We start from the raw sequence: 19688 nt of genomic DNA on the forward strand, positions 1-19688 counted from the left end.
CGGGGTTTTGCCTTTGCCTGGGCCGGGGGGTGCGGGGGGCTGAGCCGGTGCGTGTGTGTGTGTATGTGCGCGTATATGTGTGTGCGTGTGTATATGTAGATGCGTGTGTGTGCTCGGCGTGTCCCTCCCTCCAGCCACCCCACCCCCGGGGAGGGGAGGGAAGAAAGAAGGGGGGGTGGGGGGGGCGGGGGGCTCCGACGGCTCGCCTCGCTCCGGCAGCCCCAGTCTCTCCGCCAACGTCAGGGAGGTCATTAATAACCAATTAGGAGGGTCAATGAAGCTCATATATAGCCGGGCGGGAGCCGCCGAGCGGCACGGAGCCCGGCCCGCCGCCCGCCCCGCCGAGCCCGGCCCCGCCGAGCCCGGCCCGCCCGCCGCCGCCTCGCCCCCATGATGGGCTCGGTGCTGCCCGCCGAGGCCCTGGTGCTTAAGCCCGGGCTAAAGCCCCAGGGGCTCTCGCTAGCCGAGGTGATCACCTCCGACATCCTGCACAGCTTCCTCTACGGCCGCTGGAGAAACGTCCTGGGCGAGCAGCTCTTCGAGGAGAAGAGCAGCCCCAAGACCGCCTTCACGGCGGAGGTCCTGGCTCAGTCCTTCTCCGGAGGTGAGTAGCGACACCGGACCCCCCCTCCTTCCCCAGATCCTCCCCCCCTCGGACCCCCCCATCGGCCCCGGGACGGGCCCCCGGTGCCCGGCGGCGGGATGCGGCTCCCGGCGCCCCGCTCTCCCCAGGCGTGTAATAGCAGTTGACTGGGGAAGAAGGGCTTTAAATTCATTTGGTTAACTTGGGCTTGACCTGAGAAAGTTCCCACTTAAACCGCGGGCTGGGGAGGGGGCCGGGGGGGGGCCGGGGCCGCCCCGCATTCAGCCGCCCGGGACAATATCTTTTCTCTCGCCCCGGCATCGCCGGGGCGTCCCGGCTCCCTTTTCCCCCTCTCGGATTTCTGTTCCTCTCTTAATTTACCATGAAGGCTAATTCCATTTCCATTCACGATATGTCAACCATCTCATCTCCCCATTTTGTAAGAGGAATTCCTGGGCCCTTTTAAACAAGCCCTTGCGCCATTCAGGCACAATGTACCGCTACAGCATTCCTAAAGGACTAATGAATTTAGAATTAGCAATTTCTTTCTAGTTGAGTTTAATGAATGCAGATCACTTTAACAGCATGACAAATTGCTGGATGGGCCGAAATAGACACCATTTAACCCCTTTTCTCAGTCCCGCTCCCTCGCCCAGCCCGGGCTGCTTTTCCCAGGTACCTCCTCAATGCCCCGGGGGGAACCTTGTACCGCTTTGTAGGAGCCCGGTTGGGCGTTTAAAAAGGCTCAGCCCCGGGCTTTTGGGCTGGGGCCGGGGAAGGGCTCCCCGCTGCCCCCCGCGGCTGGGCGGGAGCGGGCTGGGAGGCGGCGGGTCCGGTTTCCGAGCCCTGTCCCGCCGCCCGCAGAGGTGCAGAAGCTGTCGAGCCTGGTGCTGCCGTCGGAAGTGATCATCGCCCAGAGCTCCATCCCCGGGGAAGGGCTCGGCATCTTCTCCAAGACCTGGATCAAGGCTGGCACCGAGATGGGACCCTTCACGGGCAGGGTCATCTCGCCCGAGCATGTGGACCTGTGCAAGAACAACAACCTCATGTGGGAGGTAACGACCCCCCCCCCGTACCCCCAGCCCCGGCAGGGACGGGGTGCTGGGGCCCGGGGGCTTTGTCCTGTGCTCGTGTGCCGCCCAGCACCCTCCCCGTGCCTCAGTTTCCCCGTTCATGCAAAGATCTGGCGTCCTCCAGGGCAGGTGGGTTTAGGAGACCCTTGGGGCAGGGGAAGGGCATCCCTCGGGGTGCAGCCAGCTCTCGGAGGAGCCCCGAAACGCTGTTGCTCGTGCCACACGCAGCAGCATCACACCCTGCCCTGCCCTTTCTATCTGGCAGCTGCCTGTACCCTGCACGGCAGATGAAACCAGCTCTGCCCCGTCCCTTGCTTTGTCCCAGCCCTGCTGTGGTTAACCCCGAGAAGCTGTGGGGTTTGGGGGGTCTGAGCTGCCAGGATGTCATGCATTAATGCCCAGCTAGTAGAGTGGGGTTTGTCTGTTTGTTTTGTTTCACTGAGTGTCAGACCTGTACTTTTAAATTATTATTTTTTATTATTATTATAATTTTATGCCTAATAGAAACTTGCCTCACCTTTCCTGCCACCCTGCAAAGCACCTTCCCCCGAGGGCTGGGTCTGGCAGGCACCTTTCCCCTCCACCCAGGGATGTCCCCGCTCCTGCAGGCAGCTGCAGGACGCTGAAAAGCCCCTTTGGGGCCGAGCTGCTGGCAGGGCTCTGCCGAGACGGGGAATTGAGGCAGGGAGCTGCGTTACCCGGGTCGGCACAGGCCGGCGGGGCTGGCTGTGCCTGCCCAGCGAGAGCAGAGCAACCTTCTTCAGCCCCGCTGCGGTCCAGCACCACAAGCAGGAACGGTTCGGGCATCTCCCGTCTGCAGGCAGCAGCTCCTGGGTCTCAGCCCCGAGGCCATGCTGGCTTTGAGCTTGTCCCTGGGTGGGGACTTTATCCCAGAGGCAGGAGGTGGATGGGCTCAGTCCGACATGGGCAGCATCGCTACCAACCGCTTCCTCCCCGGTCCAGGTCTTCAACGAAGACGGCACGGTGCGGTACTTCATCGATGCCAGCCAGGAGGACCACCGCAGCTGGATGACCTACATCAAATGTGCGCGGAATGAGCAGGAGCAGAACCTGGAGGTGGTGCAGATCGGGAACAGCATCTTCTACAAGGCCATTGAGGTAAGCGGGGCTGGGAGGCAGCCGCAGGAGGGGAGCAGGGCGCTGGGACCCCCCACCCTACTGACACTCCTTTGTTCTTCGGGGTGCCTGTGGGAGCACAGGGTGGCTTTGCCATCCCTGGTACCCAGATCTTCTGGGAAAGACCATTGCAAGGGGTTCAGGGAGACCCCAGGGAGGAGCGAGTGGCCCTTCTCTCTGTCCCTTTCTGGCAGGCTAATGGGTGACATGTGCTGAGCAGAGGGAGAGCAAATGCTGCCCAAGCTTGTTTTGGGGTGTAAAGGATGAAAAGACCTGCAATCCTGGCCCAGGCAGGGCTTCAGGCAGGAGTGGGGTTTTGATGATCTCTTGAAAAATGGGATTTTGTGCAGAACCTGCTTTGCTGTAGCAGGGGATAGTTTGGGGGTTTCTGTGAAACCCAGGTGGGTCACAGCTTTTGCCTGTGCATCACAGGCAGCTCCGGCTGTAAACAGCATGAGAGGAGGATCGGGGCTGCGGAAGCCGGGTGGGGAGCCGCAGGGCAGGCAGGGAGCCGTGCTGGTACAGCCATGCCTCGGGCTTCCCGCAGCGGGGCTGTGGGGAAGGGACTCATCCTGCCCGGCTCATCCCCCTGCTCCCGTACAATGTGCTGGCGGGTGCTGGCCCGGCGGGGGAGCAGGGGCAGGTGCTGGGTCCCAGGGATGTCCCAGGGCACAGGCTGCCGTGCTGGGCGGTGAAGGCTGGAGGTGCCCACAGCTCCCCGTGGGAGATGCTGGGATGAAGGTGGGTGTCGATGCCATGCGCATACTGGTCACACAGTGCCAGTGGTGTGACGGTGGGGACCAGCCCCGCAGTGTCCCCATAACCCGATGCTGTTGCAGGTGGAGGAAGGTGGTAGCTCAGGGACGTGTCCCTGTGCAGCCGCTTCAGCTTAGAGTCACAAGAGGGAACATCTCCCAGTCCATGTCAGAGCAGCTCTGTGGCACCCTCCCTCTCCAGCACCAGGGCCAAAGTCTCACACGCTCAGGACTGTGGGGTCCTGCACTGCTCGTGGCTGGGAGAGGGTCTTACCAGGAAAGGGCGTGAGTGCCCGCCAGTACCGTGGGCAAGGGCAGCACCCCAGATCTAGCTGGGCTCCTGTGCTGGCTTACAGAGGGGCAGATGCTCAAACGCTCCATGGCGCAGGACCACAGCTTGATCCTGCACTGAGCCAGCATCAGGGCTGGGTTTGGAATTGCCGCAGTGGGATGGGAAAGGCGAGTGGGTGGGTAAGGAGAGAACACGTATTTTCCGCTGGTGTGAGAGGCCCCTGTGTGCCTCTTGGGACTCTGCTCCCTTTCCTCGGGCAGTGTTGCAAGAGCCCCAAGTGCTTCTCTGCTGCTCTCCCCATCCTGGACACCCCTCTGCAGGCTTCAGCTGGACCCGCTTTTAAGACCTGATATTCTTGTGGGCAGCTGTGCCTGTTGTGACAGCAGCTTAATTGCTTTTTATTACTGTTCTTAAATTACGCAGAGAAGTAAAATAATTCCAGGTTGCCGTGGTGTAATTAGGAATACAGCCACACTTCTTGCACCTTGTGCATGCACGGATGGTGGGGCAGGTGAGCTGAGATTTGGGGAGGTGCGTGTAGAGGCCCCGTACAGTCACAGTCAATCTACAGGCTCGCTCCCGGGGCTGAAGCAGCGAGTGCCAGAGCAGGATGAGTTTCATTCTCTTGGCACAAGCAGCAAGTTGAAATATTGAGAGCTCTGAACCCCGAGTGACGGGGAGGTGAAAGTAGAGGTGAGGGGTGCCTGCTGTTGCGCTGCAGTGTGCTCCCCGGCCATGGCAGGTGCCTGGCAGAGCTCCTGCTCCCGCTGCCGCCGGGTCGGCGTGGGTCCCTCTGTCCAGGAGGAGGAGAAGCGGCCGGGGCTTTCGTGTGAGAGTGCGAGGAAGGGAAGCATGGAGTGTGCGAGGAGCTGGGGCACAACTGGGCACAACAGATAGAGGATCTGCATCTTCCGTGGGCTCCCCACTCCCGCTGGTGCAACACACCTGCAGGCAGGTGGGCGCACACACACACACACACACACGCAGTCCAAAACCAATCGCTTGTTCAAACTCACTGGAGTTTGGCACCCAAAAGGAAAAGCAAGAGAGGGTTTTCCTTTTGTGGTTCTCTCTCTGCTCGTTAATCTCATAGTGCAGACTCACGGGCACACAAATGCAGCATCTGGGATCCGAGCGAGCTCCGTACTTGCTACCCACTGCTCCTGCCTTGTCACCTCCCTCGCCACAAATCCTGGACCGAGAGCGCAGCATCGGCCCGAGATCAGCTGTAACAGCTCAGCCCCGGGCAGGATGTGGCCTGACCTTAGCGATGTCCTCCCTCAGCAGCGCGTGTCTGTGCATGGGCACCGTCACCCTCCATCCCTTACCCGCTGTGGGGGGTCCCCCACCTCCTGCCCCCCTGTGCCCGCTGCACCCCCTCCCCAGCGCTCTGCACCCACCTCTGCTGCACCATGCCTCCAGCGCAGTATCTCTGAGGATGCCTTTCTCACCTACCCACCACAAAATCAGATTTATTGGGTGCCTTTTTCACTATTTGCCTTTAATATTTTCATGTGTTTTGCCTGTTTCTGCTCTTACTCACTAGTTTGTTTTTCCCCATCCTCTTCCTTGGCAATTCCAAGTTACCACTGCTGGAAAATAAAGTGAGGGCAGCAAGTTTTGGCTTTTGATCTGAAGGCCACGAGATTCTTGGGGGGCAATTTAAAATTGTTTTGGGATGTATGCACTTGAGTGCTCACCCGCTGCTGGCATAGGTGCACCAGCTCCAGCACAATTTAAACACGCACACACACATGTACGCACACAAACAGTGTGTTTTAACCTTTTGGCAATGTTTTATTCTATTTGCTTGTATTAAAAATAACTCATTTTCTGTTAAGAGAAAATGACACAGAAACAGCATCAATTTGAGATGTAAAATGACACCGGCTTCCTCCGCCTCCCAAATTCCTACTCTGCAGCCCTAGTGAGGTCTTTATGCAGACGGGTTCTTAAAAATATGAAGTCAAAATTACCACTGCTTTCAGATGCTTAAAATTAGGCACATTTTCAGTGCTCGGGTGATCTAACTTATGATCTGCGTTTCATGTGGATAATGCTTTTCTTGGATTACTCTGTGTATGGAAAGCTGTCCTCTGAAGCAGGAGACTTTCCCATTTCTAAATTAGGTTCTTAACACTGGGGACCTGAAAGGAAAAAATCTGTGCATTTTTTTTATAAAGTGATGTTGTTATTAGTGTTGCCTGAACCGGTGTGAGAGCATCCGACTTCCCAGCCACGGCTTCTTGTGCGGGGAGGCTTGAACGGCATTTCCTGGCTGCTCGCTCTGTCTGCCCTGGTAGGGAGCAACAGGGAAGCAGAAGTGCCATCATTTCAGGGAAACAGGAGCATGGGTGGTGCAAAAGCCCTTCCCTGGCCCTATTTATCTCTTTGGGCTGTTGCAGGCACCAGGGTTTTGGTGTGGGATGTAGGCAGCATCTCGCATCCCAGCCACACTGTCCTATAGCAGCCCCCGAGGTCTCCGATCCTGGGGCTGACAAACCCTTTGCTGGTGCATCTGCATTTCCACTTGCTAAAATCAGCCCCAGTGGGGTTGGGTGGGAGATGCTGCCTGTGCCCTACAGCAGGAGGGTGCTGATGGCTCCGTCCAGAGCTGAAATGCTCTGCAGGGACACTGAGCCAGGGTTCTGCATCATGGCTCCCTGCCACTTCTGCCTCGCTGCAGTTCATGGGTCCACAAATGACTTATTTCTCTGTGTGCCACCACATCCTCATCTCCCTGAGCTGCAGGGACCTCTGGGTCCTTCACTCCGGAGACCCCAGCTCCATCTGTGTGTTCTTTAGCTGCATGTTTGCTTGTCACCTTGTTTGTGGCCCAGCCTGGGGGAGGCTCTGCTGCAGGTTTGTGCTGGTGGTGGATGGTGCTGAGCTGTGCCATCACCTCCAGTGCTGCAGCCTGGCCATGCTGTGCCACCCGGGGGGTGCTGGGGACCACTGGCAGGTCCCAGATGGCAGCAGCATCTCACAGGAGATGGGGTATAGCCAGGGTGGATCTGAAGTAACTAGTCGAAGATGCATGAGGAGCCGTTCATCACCCTTCCCGACACCCCCGTCTCTATCTTTCTCTCTCTCTAGATGATTCCTCCGGACCAAGAGCTGCTGGTCTGGTATGGGAACTCCCACAACACCTTCCTGGGCATCCCCGGTGTGCCAGGGCTGGAAGAGGAGCAGAAGAAGAACAAACATGGTAGGTAACATTGGAAATAGCTGTGGGTGCAGCATCCCTGCCCATTCTCTGTTCATTCTGTCCCCAGCTCTGAGGCCGGGGGTAAGCATGGGGCATCCCAGGGGATGTGTCAGACCACCCAGCTCTCTGGGTGCAAACACTGGGACTATGAGACAGACCCACACAGCTTGAGCAGGTCCCCAGTAATCTGGGGGTTCACCTCTGTGCCAGTTTGCCCACGGCTATTGCTGGTGCGGTGGCCAGCAGCCGTTGCCCGACCCAGCCAGGCAGGGAGGAGCAGGGCAGGCATGCGAGGGGGAGGAAGGCAGCCCCGGCGCACTGCGAAACGCCGAGTGGATGCAGCTGCCTACGTGCCCACTCTGCATTTAACAGATCTTTCCCCGAATCACCATCGCAGAGGCTTTTCTCTCCCTGGGCTTTCACTCTCTGCTTGTCTTGGTGGTTCCCCAAGGCGCTCTTCCACACACAGGGAGCAGAGCTCTGGGGTGCTTTTGGGGATGCTGTGCTTGCAGCTCCCCACCCGTGCTCCTCTGAGCGAGCTGCATCAGAACCCAGCGGAGCAGGGAGAGAGGCTGGAACCAACACGGGGACAGCGTGCTGCTGTGAAGAGCCTGGGCTGGAAGCCAGGGCAGTGTGGCTGCGGGCTGGGGGCTCCTGTGCTCACCCCCTCCAGCCCTGCTGCCAGCCGAGGGAGGGGAAAAGTGCGTTTTGTGCCCATCTATAGCGGGGACAGGTCAGCTTGAGTTTTCCCCGTCACCTAAATTTGGGTGAGCCCATTCCCAGCTCCGGCCCTACCCCAAAGCCCTAAGTACCAGCCTGCAACCCTGCTCTGCCCGGGATGGGTGTCTCTGCCTGGCGAGCAGGGAGCCAGCGAGGGGCCATGGGCTGGTGATTTAGGGCAGTCAGCACCTTGGGGGTTTGGGGGTGAGCTGCCGTGCTGGAGGGCAGCGCCTGACTGTCCTCTGTTGTCCCCAGAGGATTTCCACGCGGTGGAGACGGGGGCCAGCACGACGGGGCGAATGCGTTGCGTCATCTGCCACCGGGGCTTCAACTCCCGCAGCAACCTGCGCTCCCACATGCGCATCCACACCCTGGACAAGCCCTTCGTGTGCCGCTTCTGCAACCGCCGCTTCAGCCAGTCCTCCACTCTCCGCAACCACGTCCGCTTGCACACCGGCGAGCGTCCCTACAAGTGCCAGGTTTGCCAAAGTGCCTACTCCCAGCTCGCCGGGCTGCGGGCACATCAGAAAAGCGCCCGCCATCGGCCCCCCAACGCCTCCCTGCAGGCTCACTCACCAGCCCTGCCTGTGCCCCATCCCGCCTCCCTGGCCCATCACATCCCCACCATGGTGCTGTGAAGCCCCGGCGGGTTTTCGGACAACAAAGACTGGAGCTGAGACATGCAATGGACTGGGGGGCAGCGGCAGGGCTGCTTTGGGTGTTGAACCATAGGGGTGCTGGTTTATTTTTGGGGCGTTGCTGTTTGTGTGGGGTTTGTCAGGCTGTTCAGCGAGGGAGGGGACCCCCCCCCCCAGCTCTGCAAGCTGCTGGTGCAGCGACACCGTGCGGGATCCTCCCCGGGGGGACCTGCGGTGTGGGGTGGGCTGCTGGTCCCTGGGGTTGGCAGGGGGAGAGGGGCGAAGGGACACAGCAGGATGTCCTGTGTGGGTTTGCTGGGGGAGGACTGGGCCAGCTAAAAGCTGGGCCTGGATGAGTCACGCCTGGGTTTTACAGATAATTTAATGGAAAGAAAAATTGCTTTTATCCCTCCTCCTCTGCTGCAGCACATGCCCGGAGAGATGTGTGTCTGCTGAAAGGCTGGCACAGCCCTGTTGCGGCCACTCCATTCATGCCTGTTTACCCCAGCAGCAGCTTTGGCCCTGGTGGCTCTTTCCAAGTGACATATTTCCCTTCCCGGGAGCCCTGATTTACAAATGGTCGCGTTTCCCCCCCTCCTGCCCAAATCCCCTTGCCTGCCCTCCTCCAGCCCAAGCTGTGTATTGGGTTCTGCCCGACACCCCTGAGCAATGCCATGGGCAGAGGGGACACCCCCGGCACGACGGGGACACCCCCAGCATGACGTGCCAGCTGGAAATGCCCATCCACGGGCAGGTTTAGTGGGGGACCCCGTGCTCTGCCGGGCCGTGCCTGCTCCAGCCCCGGGAGCATCGGTCCCCATCGCTCCCCGCAGCCCGGAGGGATCATTTCGGCTGTTACTTCTACTGCCCTCTGGGGACAGAGAAAACCGGTCCCTGGGCCAGCTCTGTCCCCAAGGACAACTCTAAGCGCCCTCTAGAGTCCTGCCACACGCGAGAGGAGGGCTGTGTATCATAAAGCTTAAAAGAAGGTATTCTAATATTAATTATAAGTCTAAGATGTATAAAGTTCTCACAAACTGTGTTTTACTTCCAGAAAAAAAAAAAAAACAACTGTCACTTTAACTTTGTAAATATTTATGTAAACATTATTTACAAAACTTTGATATTATATATTATTTGATTGTATATGTACACAGTGTAAATACATTTGTATCTCTCTCTTGTATTCTAAATAAAAATTACTTGGAACATTTATCATTTAGAAGATGGATAGTATGGAGAGCTTTATTTTGTTATTTGCCGGAGGAAGGATGCAGTGGCAGGATGAGTGAAGGTTTCAGCTAACACAATAATAGGTGTGTAAGGAGATGCAGCATTGTCTGTCGGACCAAATAGTGCAGCTGGGAAGAGGAAAGATCAGCTTTGGGGAAAAACAAGCCCCTTTTCAGGTCTGCAAGAGAAGGGGTGAGTGCAGAGTGCAGGAGCGGGTAGTGTTATTTGGTCTGGTACCTCCATGACTCCACATGTACAGTCTCTATTTGAAGCAACAGCTGTTGATATCCTTTGATATCTTCCATGAAATAACGGTCATATTTCAGCTGTGATGGGCTACAGGTGCAAGTCTTGCTTGAAAGAATAACGTTTGATTTTGGTCTGGAGGAAGCAAAGCATTCACTGGATGTTAGCGCTGGCTTCTTTTTCCTTGGTATTTTCTCAGCAGCTCTGAGAGCCTAACGGCTGTTTGAATTAAATGAATAAAACTTCCACACAAACATATTATTTACTGTTGGAACAGCTTTGCCAGGGGCAGGGGTAAATTCCTCATCCCTCAGGAGATGTTTAAGCCAAGCCTAAGTGCTGGCCTGGTGTATGCCTTCCTGCAGTCCCCAGCCGTGGGCTTGCTGGGGGGAATCCTCTGGCCCACCTAATGCGGGAGGAGAGGCCACAGCCTCCTGCTCCCTCCTGCCCCGCTCCCTTCAGCCTCCTCGAACTTCGCTGGCAGGGCCGGGCGCAGCTCCAGGACCCTGCCTTTCACCTCGGAAGAGGATGAGGATTATCTTCAGACCACGGCGGGAACAATTTGTGTGTACACCCAGGTGCACAGGCACCCCCAGAAATTGGAGGTGCTGCTTCCCTCCAGGGCAAACACACCCTTTGCCCGCAGTGCTGCCCTTCAGCTGAGGGTGCCCCCCAAAGTGGGGTGCTGGGGACGCAGGGAGAGGCCCCCGTGGGCCTGGTGTCCCCCTGGTGCGGCAGGGCGGGCTCGCAGGGAGCTGGCCCCGGCTGTGGGGCTGCATTTCCCGCTCAGCCCCACAGCCCGCCCGAAGGAGGAACCCTGCCCTCACTAAACATGGCCTCTCCCTCCCTTTGATTCCCAACGCAGCGAAGCCCACGACTCCCTTTACTGCCAGGAACCAAAATGGCTACGTAGAAACCTCACCGCCGCCCTTACTTAAGATGGCGGCACCTGAACCTCAGGTGCCTTCTCGCCAGCAGTTAACATGGCGGGCGGAAGGCGCGTGTGGACGGTGTTGCGGGCGCGGCACCGCCCACACTCAAGATGGCGGCGGTCAGCATGCGGCTGCCGGTAGCTCGCAAGGCGGTGGGGCCGAGCGCGCCCCGGGGCGGCGAGAAGCACCTGGTTGCGCCGGGGGACACGATCACCACGGACACGGGCTACATGAGGTGGGGGCAGCGGCGGAGGGGAGGCGGCGTGGGCTGGCCGGCCGGCCTCGGGCTCTCCTGAGGCGGCCCCGCTCTCTCCGCAGGGGCCATGGCACCTACGTGGAGGAGGAGAAGCTCATCGCCTCGGTGGCCGGCGCCGTGGAGAGGGTGAACAAGCTGGTGTGTGTCAGAGCGCTGAAGACCAGGTGAGTATGGCTGCCTCCTCCGCGCAGGGGGTGTGAAGCCCGCCATCTGTGCCACACGAGGGCTGGCCACCGGCTGGGTCTTCTTCTGCGGAGGATGAGGCGTTTGATGGGCTGCTTTCTCTGTCCTGCTTTCTCTGTCCTGCTCCCAGGTACAACGGCGAAGTCGGTGATATCGTGGTTGGGAGGATCACGGAGGTAAAGCTGGCGTTTCGTGATGTGCCGTGGAGGAGGAGGGTGGCTTGCTGGCTGGCCACCAACATGTCACGGTCCAACCTGGAATGTCTCTGACCTTCCTGAAAGCCCATCAGTGTTCCTGCACAGAGGCACTGTCAGCACGGAGGGTTTAAACAAGATGAGGCTTGGAAGTAGTCACCAGAGCTGTCTCGTCCTGTGTGCTCGGCTGGGTGCAGAACCTCCTGCTCTGCTGAAGAGCTGCTGTTCCATTTTTGAGCATATATCAACAGATTATTTTTCTTCTTCAGGTTCAGCAGAAGCGATGGAAAGTGGAAACGAATTCGAGGCTCGATTCAGTCTTGTTGCTGTCATCTATGAATTTACCTGGTGGGGAGCTGGTGAGTGTAGTTGATGCAGAGCAGTGCCAGAGCCCTGTTATCTTCTGCTTCCACGGCAGAAGCCGAGGCACTGGGAAGCTCTGGAGCCCTCCCCGGTTAGCACAAGGGTAGTGTTGGGTTTTGTGGGTTAGCCTGTGCTATCCGTCTCAGTGTTATTGGGACATAAACACATCGGTGATCTAAAGATGTGCTAGTCTGCGTGATTTTCCTTCAGTGACCAGACTGTGTTCTGCACGGCATCCTAATGTCCTCCTGCAGTGTAGGTATTAACGGATGTTTTCTCATTCTGAGCTCCACGTAACTTTTCTTGCATTGTGCGTTTCAGAGAAGGAGATCAGCAGAAGATGAGCTTGCGATGAGAGACTATCTGCAGGAAGGGGACCTCATCAGTGTATCCTTCCACTGCTGCACTCGGAGAGAAGAGCCAGGGGGCACGGGGAGAACAGCCAGAGCTGGGCTAGCCTGGCTGGTAGTGGGAGCTCTCTGCCAGGGGCAGCCAGTGGCTCGTGGCACCGGGCAGCATTGGGGACCTTGTTTCCTTAAGTGGCGCTGACAGGCAGAGGTCCAGTCTGTATTTTCTGATGGGGCTGTGTCACTGCACACCCGAAGTCTGAAATACGGGAAGGTAAGTTGTTCAAAAGCACATGGTCTTGGCCTAATTCTGCTCCAGCTGACTTCTATAAGGCCTTTTAGAGGGATTTTTAAGAAGAAAGCTCTGGGGTAGAGCAGGATGTTGTTATAACCCATTCCTGCAGGTTAGGATGAATCTCAGTTCCTACGTGGGAGCACTGAGCAGGGTTTCCCCAGAGCAGAGGGAATGCCCTTGAGTTGCCCTTTGAGCTGCTGCTCTCCCTGTCCACAGTTACAGCCTGCGAGTCCTGTTTCCCCCACTAGCCACTTGTGAATTAAACCCTGGGGAGAAAAATCTTCTGACTCAAACTCATCACACCTCTTCTGCAGGCCGTTGCCCCTGTGACTTGTCTCTCTCTCCAGGGCTCTATTTTAGGCTTTATGCCATTGGCATTTATCTCTGGTTTTGTGCATTGAAATAAACCAAGGGGCCATTGGAGCGTAGGCTGCAGTTTGGGATTACCAGACCAAGGGTATTAGCGCTTAAAAGATGAAAGCGAAGTGTGCTTATTGCACAAAGGGTGAAGGACAGGGATTGGATTAAGAGGGAAAGTGTTCTGCTAAATTGGGCCTCTCGACCCTCATTTTTCTGCAGGGATGGTTATGTGTAGTTACGATCAAGATATTATTAACATTTGTGCTAAGCACTTAGAGTATTCTTCATCTTCAAAGGACTGCACAGGCATTAGCTAATCCTCCCAGCACTCCCAGAGGCAGGCAGGTTTTATATTCACTGTTTCACAGGAAAAGGTGTTAAAATTGACTGGTTCCTAGACCAGGAGTGGAGCGCATGTCAGTGCCTTGATGTTATAGACGGTGGCTCATGTCTCATGCTGAGTCTCGTGGTCTCCTCTTCAGCTTGGCCAGGGTGTGCTCGTTCAGGTCTCGCCCTCCCTTGTGAAACGCCAGAAGACTCACTTCCACGACTTGCCCTGCGGTGCATCTGTGATCCTTGGCAACAACGGTTTCATCTGGATCTACCCAACTCCAGAGCAGAAAGATGAAGAGGCTGGGGGCTTCACCACCAACTTGGAGGTGAGGGGTCAGGCAAGATGAACCTTCTCCTACCAACAGTGTTTTGTTAGTCTAAGACAGAGGCACATGAATAGCCTGAGACTTTCAAGATTTGCTATTAGGTTCAGGGCAAAGCTTTTTTTACAGTAGGCTTGCATTATTTCCCTGTGTATTCATCTCTTTTCCTCTGTCCTTCCTCAGCCAGTTCCCTTGTCTGACCGGGAGGTGATCTCACGGCTCCGAAACTGCATTGTCGCTCTGGTTACTCAGAATTTGATGCTCTTTGACACCAGCATCCTGTATTGCTATGAAGCATCCCTTTCTCATCAGGTACGGGAACCAGTGGTGTTTACTTTATTGCACACTGTGGGGAGGGAATGGAAAGGCCGCATCAGTTGCTGCTGAGGTCAGTAAGTTCGGTGGTAGGGCTTCCTTTTGGCTTTCCAAAGCATCCTGTAGTTAAGTGACAATATGAACTTCCCCCCTCCTGCATAACATAAACTGAATTGCATGTTTTCAGGGATAGTTTGAAGGGTTCTGCCTCTGGCAAAATCCAACTATTCCTATAGAGAAGTAGTTCCATTCTTTGATAGAGATGTATCCCTTGCTGGGATTACGGACTCTGTGATGCTTGTGAAAACAGTGTTAAATTTGGGGTTGTGTGAGGGTATGGTGCACTTTAAGAACAAATGATGAAAAAGCAAGTGTCACGTATTGTACAGAGACTGGTCTTCTGTTTGTATCCACATCCTGCACTGCTGGAAGGCTCCCTCAATTTGACCTCTTGCTGTACAGCTTTTCTCTGTCATTTCTGCCAGCACAATCACTAGCAATTCTCTTCTCATAAATGGGTAAGATCTGAATTGTCTTTGCTTTCAATCACAGTGGCAGCCTACTCAGCTAGATGGGATGTTCTTTTTGCACTATACTTCTGTTTAAGTCATCTCTCCCCTTCCCAAACACTGGTGTGTGTCTTTCAGGAGAGATTAGGAGTTGTCGGTAGCATCTCCTTTGATTTCTTATGGTCTCTGTGTAAGAATTGTGAACTCTGGCAAAGCTGACTTTGCCTTGGACTCTCTGCCATGATTTTCTTGTTTGACCACAACCCTCTAAACTCCCTTGCTGCTCGTTGCTCTGTGCCAGGGACCCTTGTTTCCCCAGAGTGTGTGATAGTAGTAGTTGCTTTTTGTTGCCAATGTTACTCTTCTTTCCACTCCAGATCAAGGACATTCTCAAACCAGAGGTGATGGAGGAGATCGTTCTGGAAACCCGACAGAGGTTGCTGGATCTGGAGGGATAGGGCACATGGCCAGAAGCAGTCATCTGAAGTCCCAGCATGGCAGCTTTTGATTCTCAGTATTATTTATTTTCAGTGTTCTAGTCCCCAACATTCATTCCACACTTCAGAAACCACCAAAATTCCTCATTTTAACTCCTAGGATACCTCCTGAGCCCTTTTAGTACAATAGTACTAAATAGTACTTAAGTACAATAGCCTTTTAGTGCAGCAGCCTGAAAAATTGATATTTGACCTTTATGAAGATGCAGATGCAACTGGGACATATCTCATAGTACTTGTTGCTGTTAGTGCCCCTAACTTTGTGCAAAATGGTAAGAGGAAGGGATGTGTTTCATGATGTTTCTCTCTCCCAAAAGGCTTTCTAAATGGGTTTGATTTTCCTTTACTGTGACGTAGATCTGCCAGTCAGTCCTCTGAGAGCTCTTGTTTTTCTCTTTAAGACTGCAGATCACAGGTACAAGTCTTAAAGGACAGGAGTATCCACACCCTTGCTAACCACATTTTGGGTCTGGCTGTTCATGGCTTCTGTGTCTCAAGGGTATGAGATTGGATGTGGCATGATGTGGCTGTTCACGTGAGCTGGGAGCCGTGGGCAAGCAGTGCCTTCTCAGTCTGTGTGCATCCTGCTGGTCTCTTTATTTTTTTATGCTTGATGTGGTGAGCTTCTCTGAGGAGGCTCTGGTATTGTTTTCTATTATTTTACATTTCAATAAATTTTTTGAAACAGATGGGTCATTCAGGAGTGTGTGTATTAACTTGTCTTTCTCCAGAATGAATTGGGTCTAGCTTGAGAGCTGTGCTTGGCTCAAGTTTCTGTGCACCAGGACACTCAGAATGGTTGCAACGTCCTGTTACCATCTCTTGAACTGTTGCTCCTCATCCCATTCAAGCAGGACTTGACCTTCTTCAGCGTATCTTCCGTGCACAGTTCCTCTGCCAGCAGATTGCCTGGCGTCGCTCACAATGGTGCTCTCAATGCTCCTTCCCTGCGGGACCCTGTGAAGAGTTGAGTCGTGCAGCAGCTGTGTCTGGGAATTGACAGGGAGCCCAGTATGATACTGGTGAGGATCCTCAGGCCAGTGGTTAGAGGTGGGCATGCTGAGCCAGATGTTGGCAATCAATATATAATATTTGTATTATATATGTATTGTGCATGTATATTGTATTAGGGCTGCTTGCACCACAGAGCTGTAATTCTTAAAAAGGATGAAAAAGCAAAATGTCTGCCCTAACTGGCCCTGAATCCAGTTCTAGTGTTGCAAATTCTCATGCTTGCCCCAGGCCAAAGGAAGAATTCTTTGCTCAATCTTTTCCTGGGAACTAGAAATGCCCTTTGTTGCTTCTTACCTAGTGCAGGCTGCTCTGCCTGCTGTCCGGAGGAAGCACTAGGTGGCAGCTTCAGATCGTGTTGGTGGTATTTACCTTCCTCTGCCTCTTTGCCTTGTGAAATAGCAAAGGCTGGATGGCTGCCACCAGTGCTGCTACCTAAATACCAGAGCTTTATGGAGCTCAGTGGCTAAGGACAAGCAAGGACATGGGTAATCCGTTCTGCTGCTGCACAACTCAGACTTCTGCCCGTGCTGCCTCTGTAAAATAGTACTTAACTTCTTGGGGATATCGGTGGAATGCTCCACACAAGGCCTGGGAATTGTTATTTTTAAGTTTTATGAGGGTTCCCTAATAAGTGTTGCAACAATCACATCCTCGAGGTGACTTGGGAAATTTGAAAACTAAAGCTTGGTGGTGACACTTTCAGGTGTGTGCATGAGGCTGGGAGCAGCATTATCCACATCTGCATGGGCAGGAACTGTGCAAAAAGGCTGACAGCTTTAGCAGGCTGCATCTTTTAATTAGAAGAGTATTTATTTTTTTTCCCTACCAAATTGCTGTAGTTTAGAAACGGTTTATCTTATTACCATATGGGGACATGGAGGGATTTCTGCTGTGAGGCTTCTAGGTATAAGCAGATTGGGGATATACAGGCAATGAGATAATTTATCTGGTGTTCCCTTTTTTTAAAGCATTTTTAAAAGCTGATGGAGAGGTCTGTAGTTAATCCAGTAGATCTCTTTGCATCTCTGCCACTTCAATTTAAACAACTCTGTGTCAGTTAAAGGGCAAAGGTGTGAAGAGCCTGTACTTCACTACCACCCAGAGAGATGTGATATCTGGAAATGGTTCTGCTGAACTGGTACACGAATGCAAAATGCCTCTCTGTCCTCAAGCAACCTCTCTGCAGGCACCTAACAGGTCAGAAAGGGCTTGGGGGGGTTATGAGGCTCTTGAAAGTGCTGTTGGTAATGTGACAGAAACACACTGAGGAAGCATGCTCTGGAGGTGCTTAATTTAGAGTTGGATCATGCTCATGGGTACCAAGCAGGAGCTGTCAGACCTGCAAGGTGAGACAGCGCCAGGTTCTCATAACACAGAACCTGGGAAAAGGGTGCTGGTGTCTCTGCAGCAGGCTGTCTTACTGATACTACTTTTTTTCTTTTCCTCTCTCTTTTTTTTTTTGTTTCCCCCCTTGTTCTTTTTTTCCCCTCTACATAGCAGTCTTTGAAACTGTGGTCTATTTCCAGGCTTTTTATGCTAGCCCTCTCTCCCCATTGTGAACATTTTTTGGTTATTTTTATGCTCAGTAAATAAGTATACAACCTGAAAAACAATGAACTCAAGATCTGGACTGCTTCAGCTCTGAGCTTTCAGATTCCTCCTTCTTGCTGCAGCATTCCTGATACTTTGGCCTTGAGGGTGTATTAAATGGGGGAGAGTATGTGATTCATCCAGTTCCTGTGCTCCCGAATACCTGGCACTTTTGTTTTTAAGCCTGAGAACAAGAGCACCAGCTGATAAGGTTTGGTTATGGATCTTTTCTGATGTGTGGGGGCAGCTGAAGGTGCCGGTATTTTCCTCCCTGGCCACGAGGGGTCATTGCTGTTCTTTGTGAATTCAGCCAGTGCTTTGCCAAGCCCAGATCTAAATTCTATAACTGCTTCAGCGAGGGCATTGCTGGCAGCTCCTACAGCCCCGTACAAGCCAGCAGGTAACAAGAGATGAGAGTGACAAACTTGTGTGGGGAGGGAGAAACCTCCTGAGCAGTTTCAAAAGTGTCTAAGGTACCAGTCCAGCTGCCATTTACTGTTGATTTGGCTGAATTCCTGTGACTTTTTGCTCTCTTGAAGTTGAGGGCCACCAGTGCTCATCCATCTCGAAGGCAACTGGATGTGCTGCTGGGGCTGAAGTTTCCATATGGAGAGGCTTCAAGTATCACTGTTCGGTCATGACCCACAATCTAGCAAACAACTTCTCCCCAGAGGCCGGCAGAGATGAGTGAGGAGTCGGATGGGGTCTGGGGGAGGCTCTGGCATCTCGGATGGGTGGGGGTGCTGGGGCCCCTTTTTCCGTAGGCAGGTCTGCATGAGAGTATGGGCAGGCTATCTAAACAATGCCTTTGAAACGGGATGTGCTCGAGATGTAAAGGACGACTCCAGCAAAAGCAGTGTCCTCTTGAATTCTTGAAATAGTCTGTGGGATTTTGCTCTCTTGAATTCTTGAAATAGTCTGTGGGATTTTGCTAGGCAACTTCTAAGCAGGAAGGGTGAAAAAGGAAGAAACTATGACTTCTCTGGTTTAAGAAGAAAACCATCATTGAAAGCAGGGTGGGAAAAACCTAGTAAGTGTTAATTTTCATATGGGGAACTAAAATACCCATGCAGGCATTAAAACAGCCTCGACCAATCTGCTTTCTTTAGTCACCAGTGTCTGAGGGTGTGAAGCCTGTTTGTAAACCAGCTGTAGCACCTGCCTGTGCTGCTTACTCCAGGGTTAATACATGGCACAGATGTGCTGGGAAGGGGAGCTCGTAAGCAGTTCCCTTGCTGGTGAGTGCTGCCTGCAGAAACGAGAACACAAAATCACTCATCTGTAGAAATAATTTTCCTGTTTCTTGGTGGCAGTGTTTGATTCATGTTCTAACATGAAGAATGGCAGCCCCTCCCTTTATTCCCAGCAATAACCATTGGGATTTTAAATTTGTGCTAATGGGTTATTAATCCAATTACTGCTGCTTATTATGTTACTTCTGTATCATCCATGAGCACTTTTGCCATTCAGTTGAGGTGAATGGTATAAATACAAAGCTTTGAGCAGACCCTAGAAGATACTGACACCCCACTGAGATTATAGGCAGTCTTGAAATGGTCGTCTCATGTTCCTGAGGACCATTAATTAATATGCTAGGGTTTATTGCTTGGTAAAGGTGTTGAAGCTTTAAGACACTGTTATGGAGGAAACATCACTGCAGCTGTGGACGTAACAACCCACACTTAACTGAAGGTAACCAGAAAAAGTACTGAAATTTCTTTCATGAAATATATGGGATGTACACAGGCCACATTTAAGGCTTGATTGAAAGAAGGAGTCTGTAGATTTTTAAATTTATTCTGCGTTCACACAGTCTTTCTGTCACTGTCTTCTCTAATAATTTCTGAACTCCCTGGGCAACTTTGTTGTTTGACATGTTCACAATCAAGTTCACAGGGTAGGGGGCAGAAAATATAATACCTCCAGGAAGGAAAAGAGGGCAGATACCTTGCTATGGTATTTGGGAGTGACCAGCTGGCCCATCTGCCTGTGTATAGCCCCAGGTTAACTACAGCACTGCTTTGGGAAACGGGAAATGCTTTTGGAGCAACTGCTGAGTGGAAAGAGGTTGGGGACTGCTGGCAAAGAACCTGCCCCACTTTGCTGCCTATGATTGCAAAGCATCAGGAGGAATAGCTGACTGTTGGCCTGAATGATAAATTCACCTAGTCTGTTAAATAAAAACTAAGTTCATCTGCATAGATGTGAGGCAGGGAGAAGTGTATGTACACCTTGTACTGTCCTGAACAAAAGTCCTGCTTATTTGCAATTACCTTTGCATAATTTGGTTAA

The 19688-nt window shown here is 53.4% G+C and overlaps 2 protein-coding genes across 3 annotated transcripts; both read left to right on the top strand.

The window, feature by feature from the left end:
* Window positions 1–390: 390 nt before the first annotated feature.
* PRDM12 (PR/SET domain 12) lies at window positions 391–8406 on the top strand. Its single transcript, XM_074891442.1, has 5 exons — window positions 391–604; window positions 1448–1638; window positions 2620–2775; window positions 6937–7048; window positions 8024–8406. Exons 1-5 carry the CDS (start codon window positions 391–393, stop codon window positions 8404–8406), a joined length of 1056 nt encoding a protein of 351 aa, XP_074747543.1.
* A 2493-nt stretch (window positions 8407–10899) lies between these two features.
* On the top strand, window positions 10900–15481 carry EXOSC2 (exosome component 2). 2 transcript variants are annotated; one of them, XM_074891624.1, is made up of 9 exons: window positions 10900–11052; window positions 11136–11237; window positions 11387–11432; window positions 11720–11809; window positions 12135–12200; window positions 12366–12434; window positions 13298–13474; window positions 13655–13783; window positions 14673–15481. In XM_074891624.1, the coding sequence occupies exons 1-9, from the start codon at window positions 10928–10930 to the stop codon at window positions 14751–14753; spliced, it is 885 nt and encodes a 294-aa protein (XP_074747725.1). In that variant the 5' UTR covers window positions 10900–10927; the 3' UTR covers window positions 14754–15481. The 2 variants fall into 2 exon arrangements, with proteins under 2 accessions (XP_074747725.1, XP_074747727.1); XM_074891626.1 differs by lacking the exon at window positions 14673–15481 and adding an exon at window positions 14176–14666 and having other exon boundaries at window positions 10919–11052.
* The last annotated feature ends 4207 nt before the right edge of the window (window positions 15482–19688 follow it).

The sequence above is a fragment of the Strix uralensis genome, chromosome 21 (genome assembly GCF_047716275.1).
Source record: "Strix uralensis isolate ZFMK-TIS-50842 chromosome 21, bStrUra1, whole genome shotgun sequence".
Lineage (NCBI taxonomy): Eukaryota > Metazoa > Chordata > Aves > Strigiformes > Strigidae > Strix > Strix uralensis.

Bases quoted from the DNA above. Each gene is read 5' to 3' on its own strand.
- EXOSC2 (XM_074891626.1), top strand. From the start codon at position 10,928: ATGGCGGCGGTCAGCATGCGGCTGCCGGTAGCTCGCAAGGCGGTGGGG. The intron at 11,433-11,719 runs GTAAAGCTGGCG...TTTCTTCTTCAG, and splicing joins TGGTTGGGAGGATCACGGAG to GTTCAGCAGAAGCGATGGAA. The intron at 12,435-13,297 runs GTAAGTTGTTCA...TCTCCTCTTCAG, and splicing joins GAAGTCTGAAATACGGGAAG to CTTGGCCAGGGTGTGCTCGT.
- PRDM12 (XM_074891442.1), top strand. From the start codon at position 391: ATGATGGGCTCGGTGCTGCCCGCCGAGGCCCTGGTGCTTAAGCCCGGG. The intron at 1,639-2,619 runs GTAACGACCCCC...TCCCCGGTCCAG, and splicing joins ACAACAACCTCATGTGGGAG to GTCTTCAACGAAGACGGCAC. The intron at 7,049-8,023 runs GTAGGTAACATT...TGTTGTCCCCAG, and splicing joins GCAGAAGAAGAACAAACATG to AGGATTTCCACGCGGTGGAG.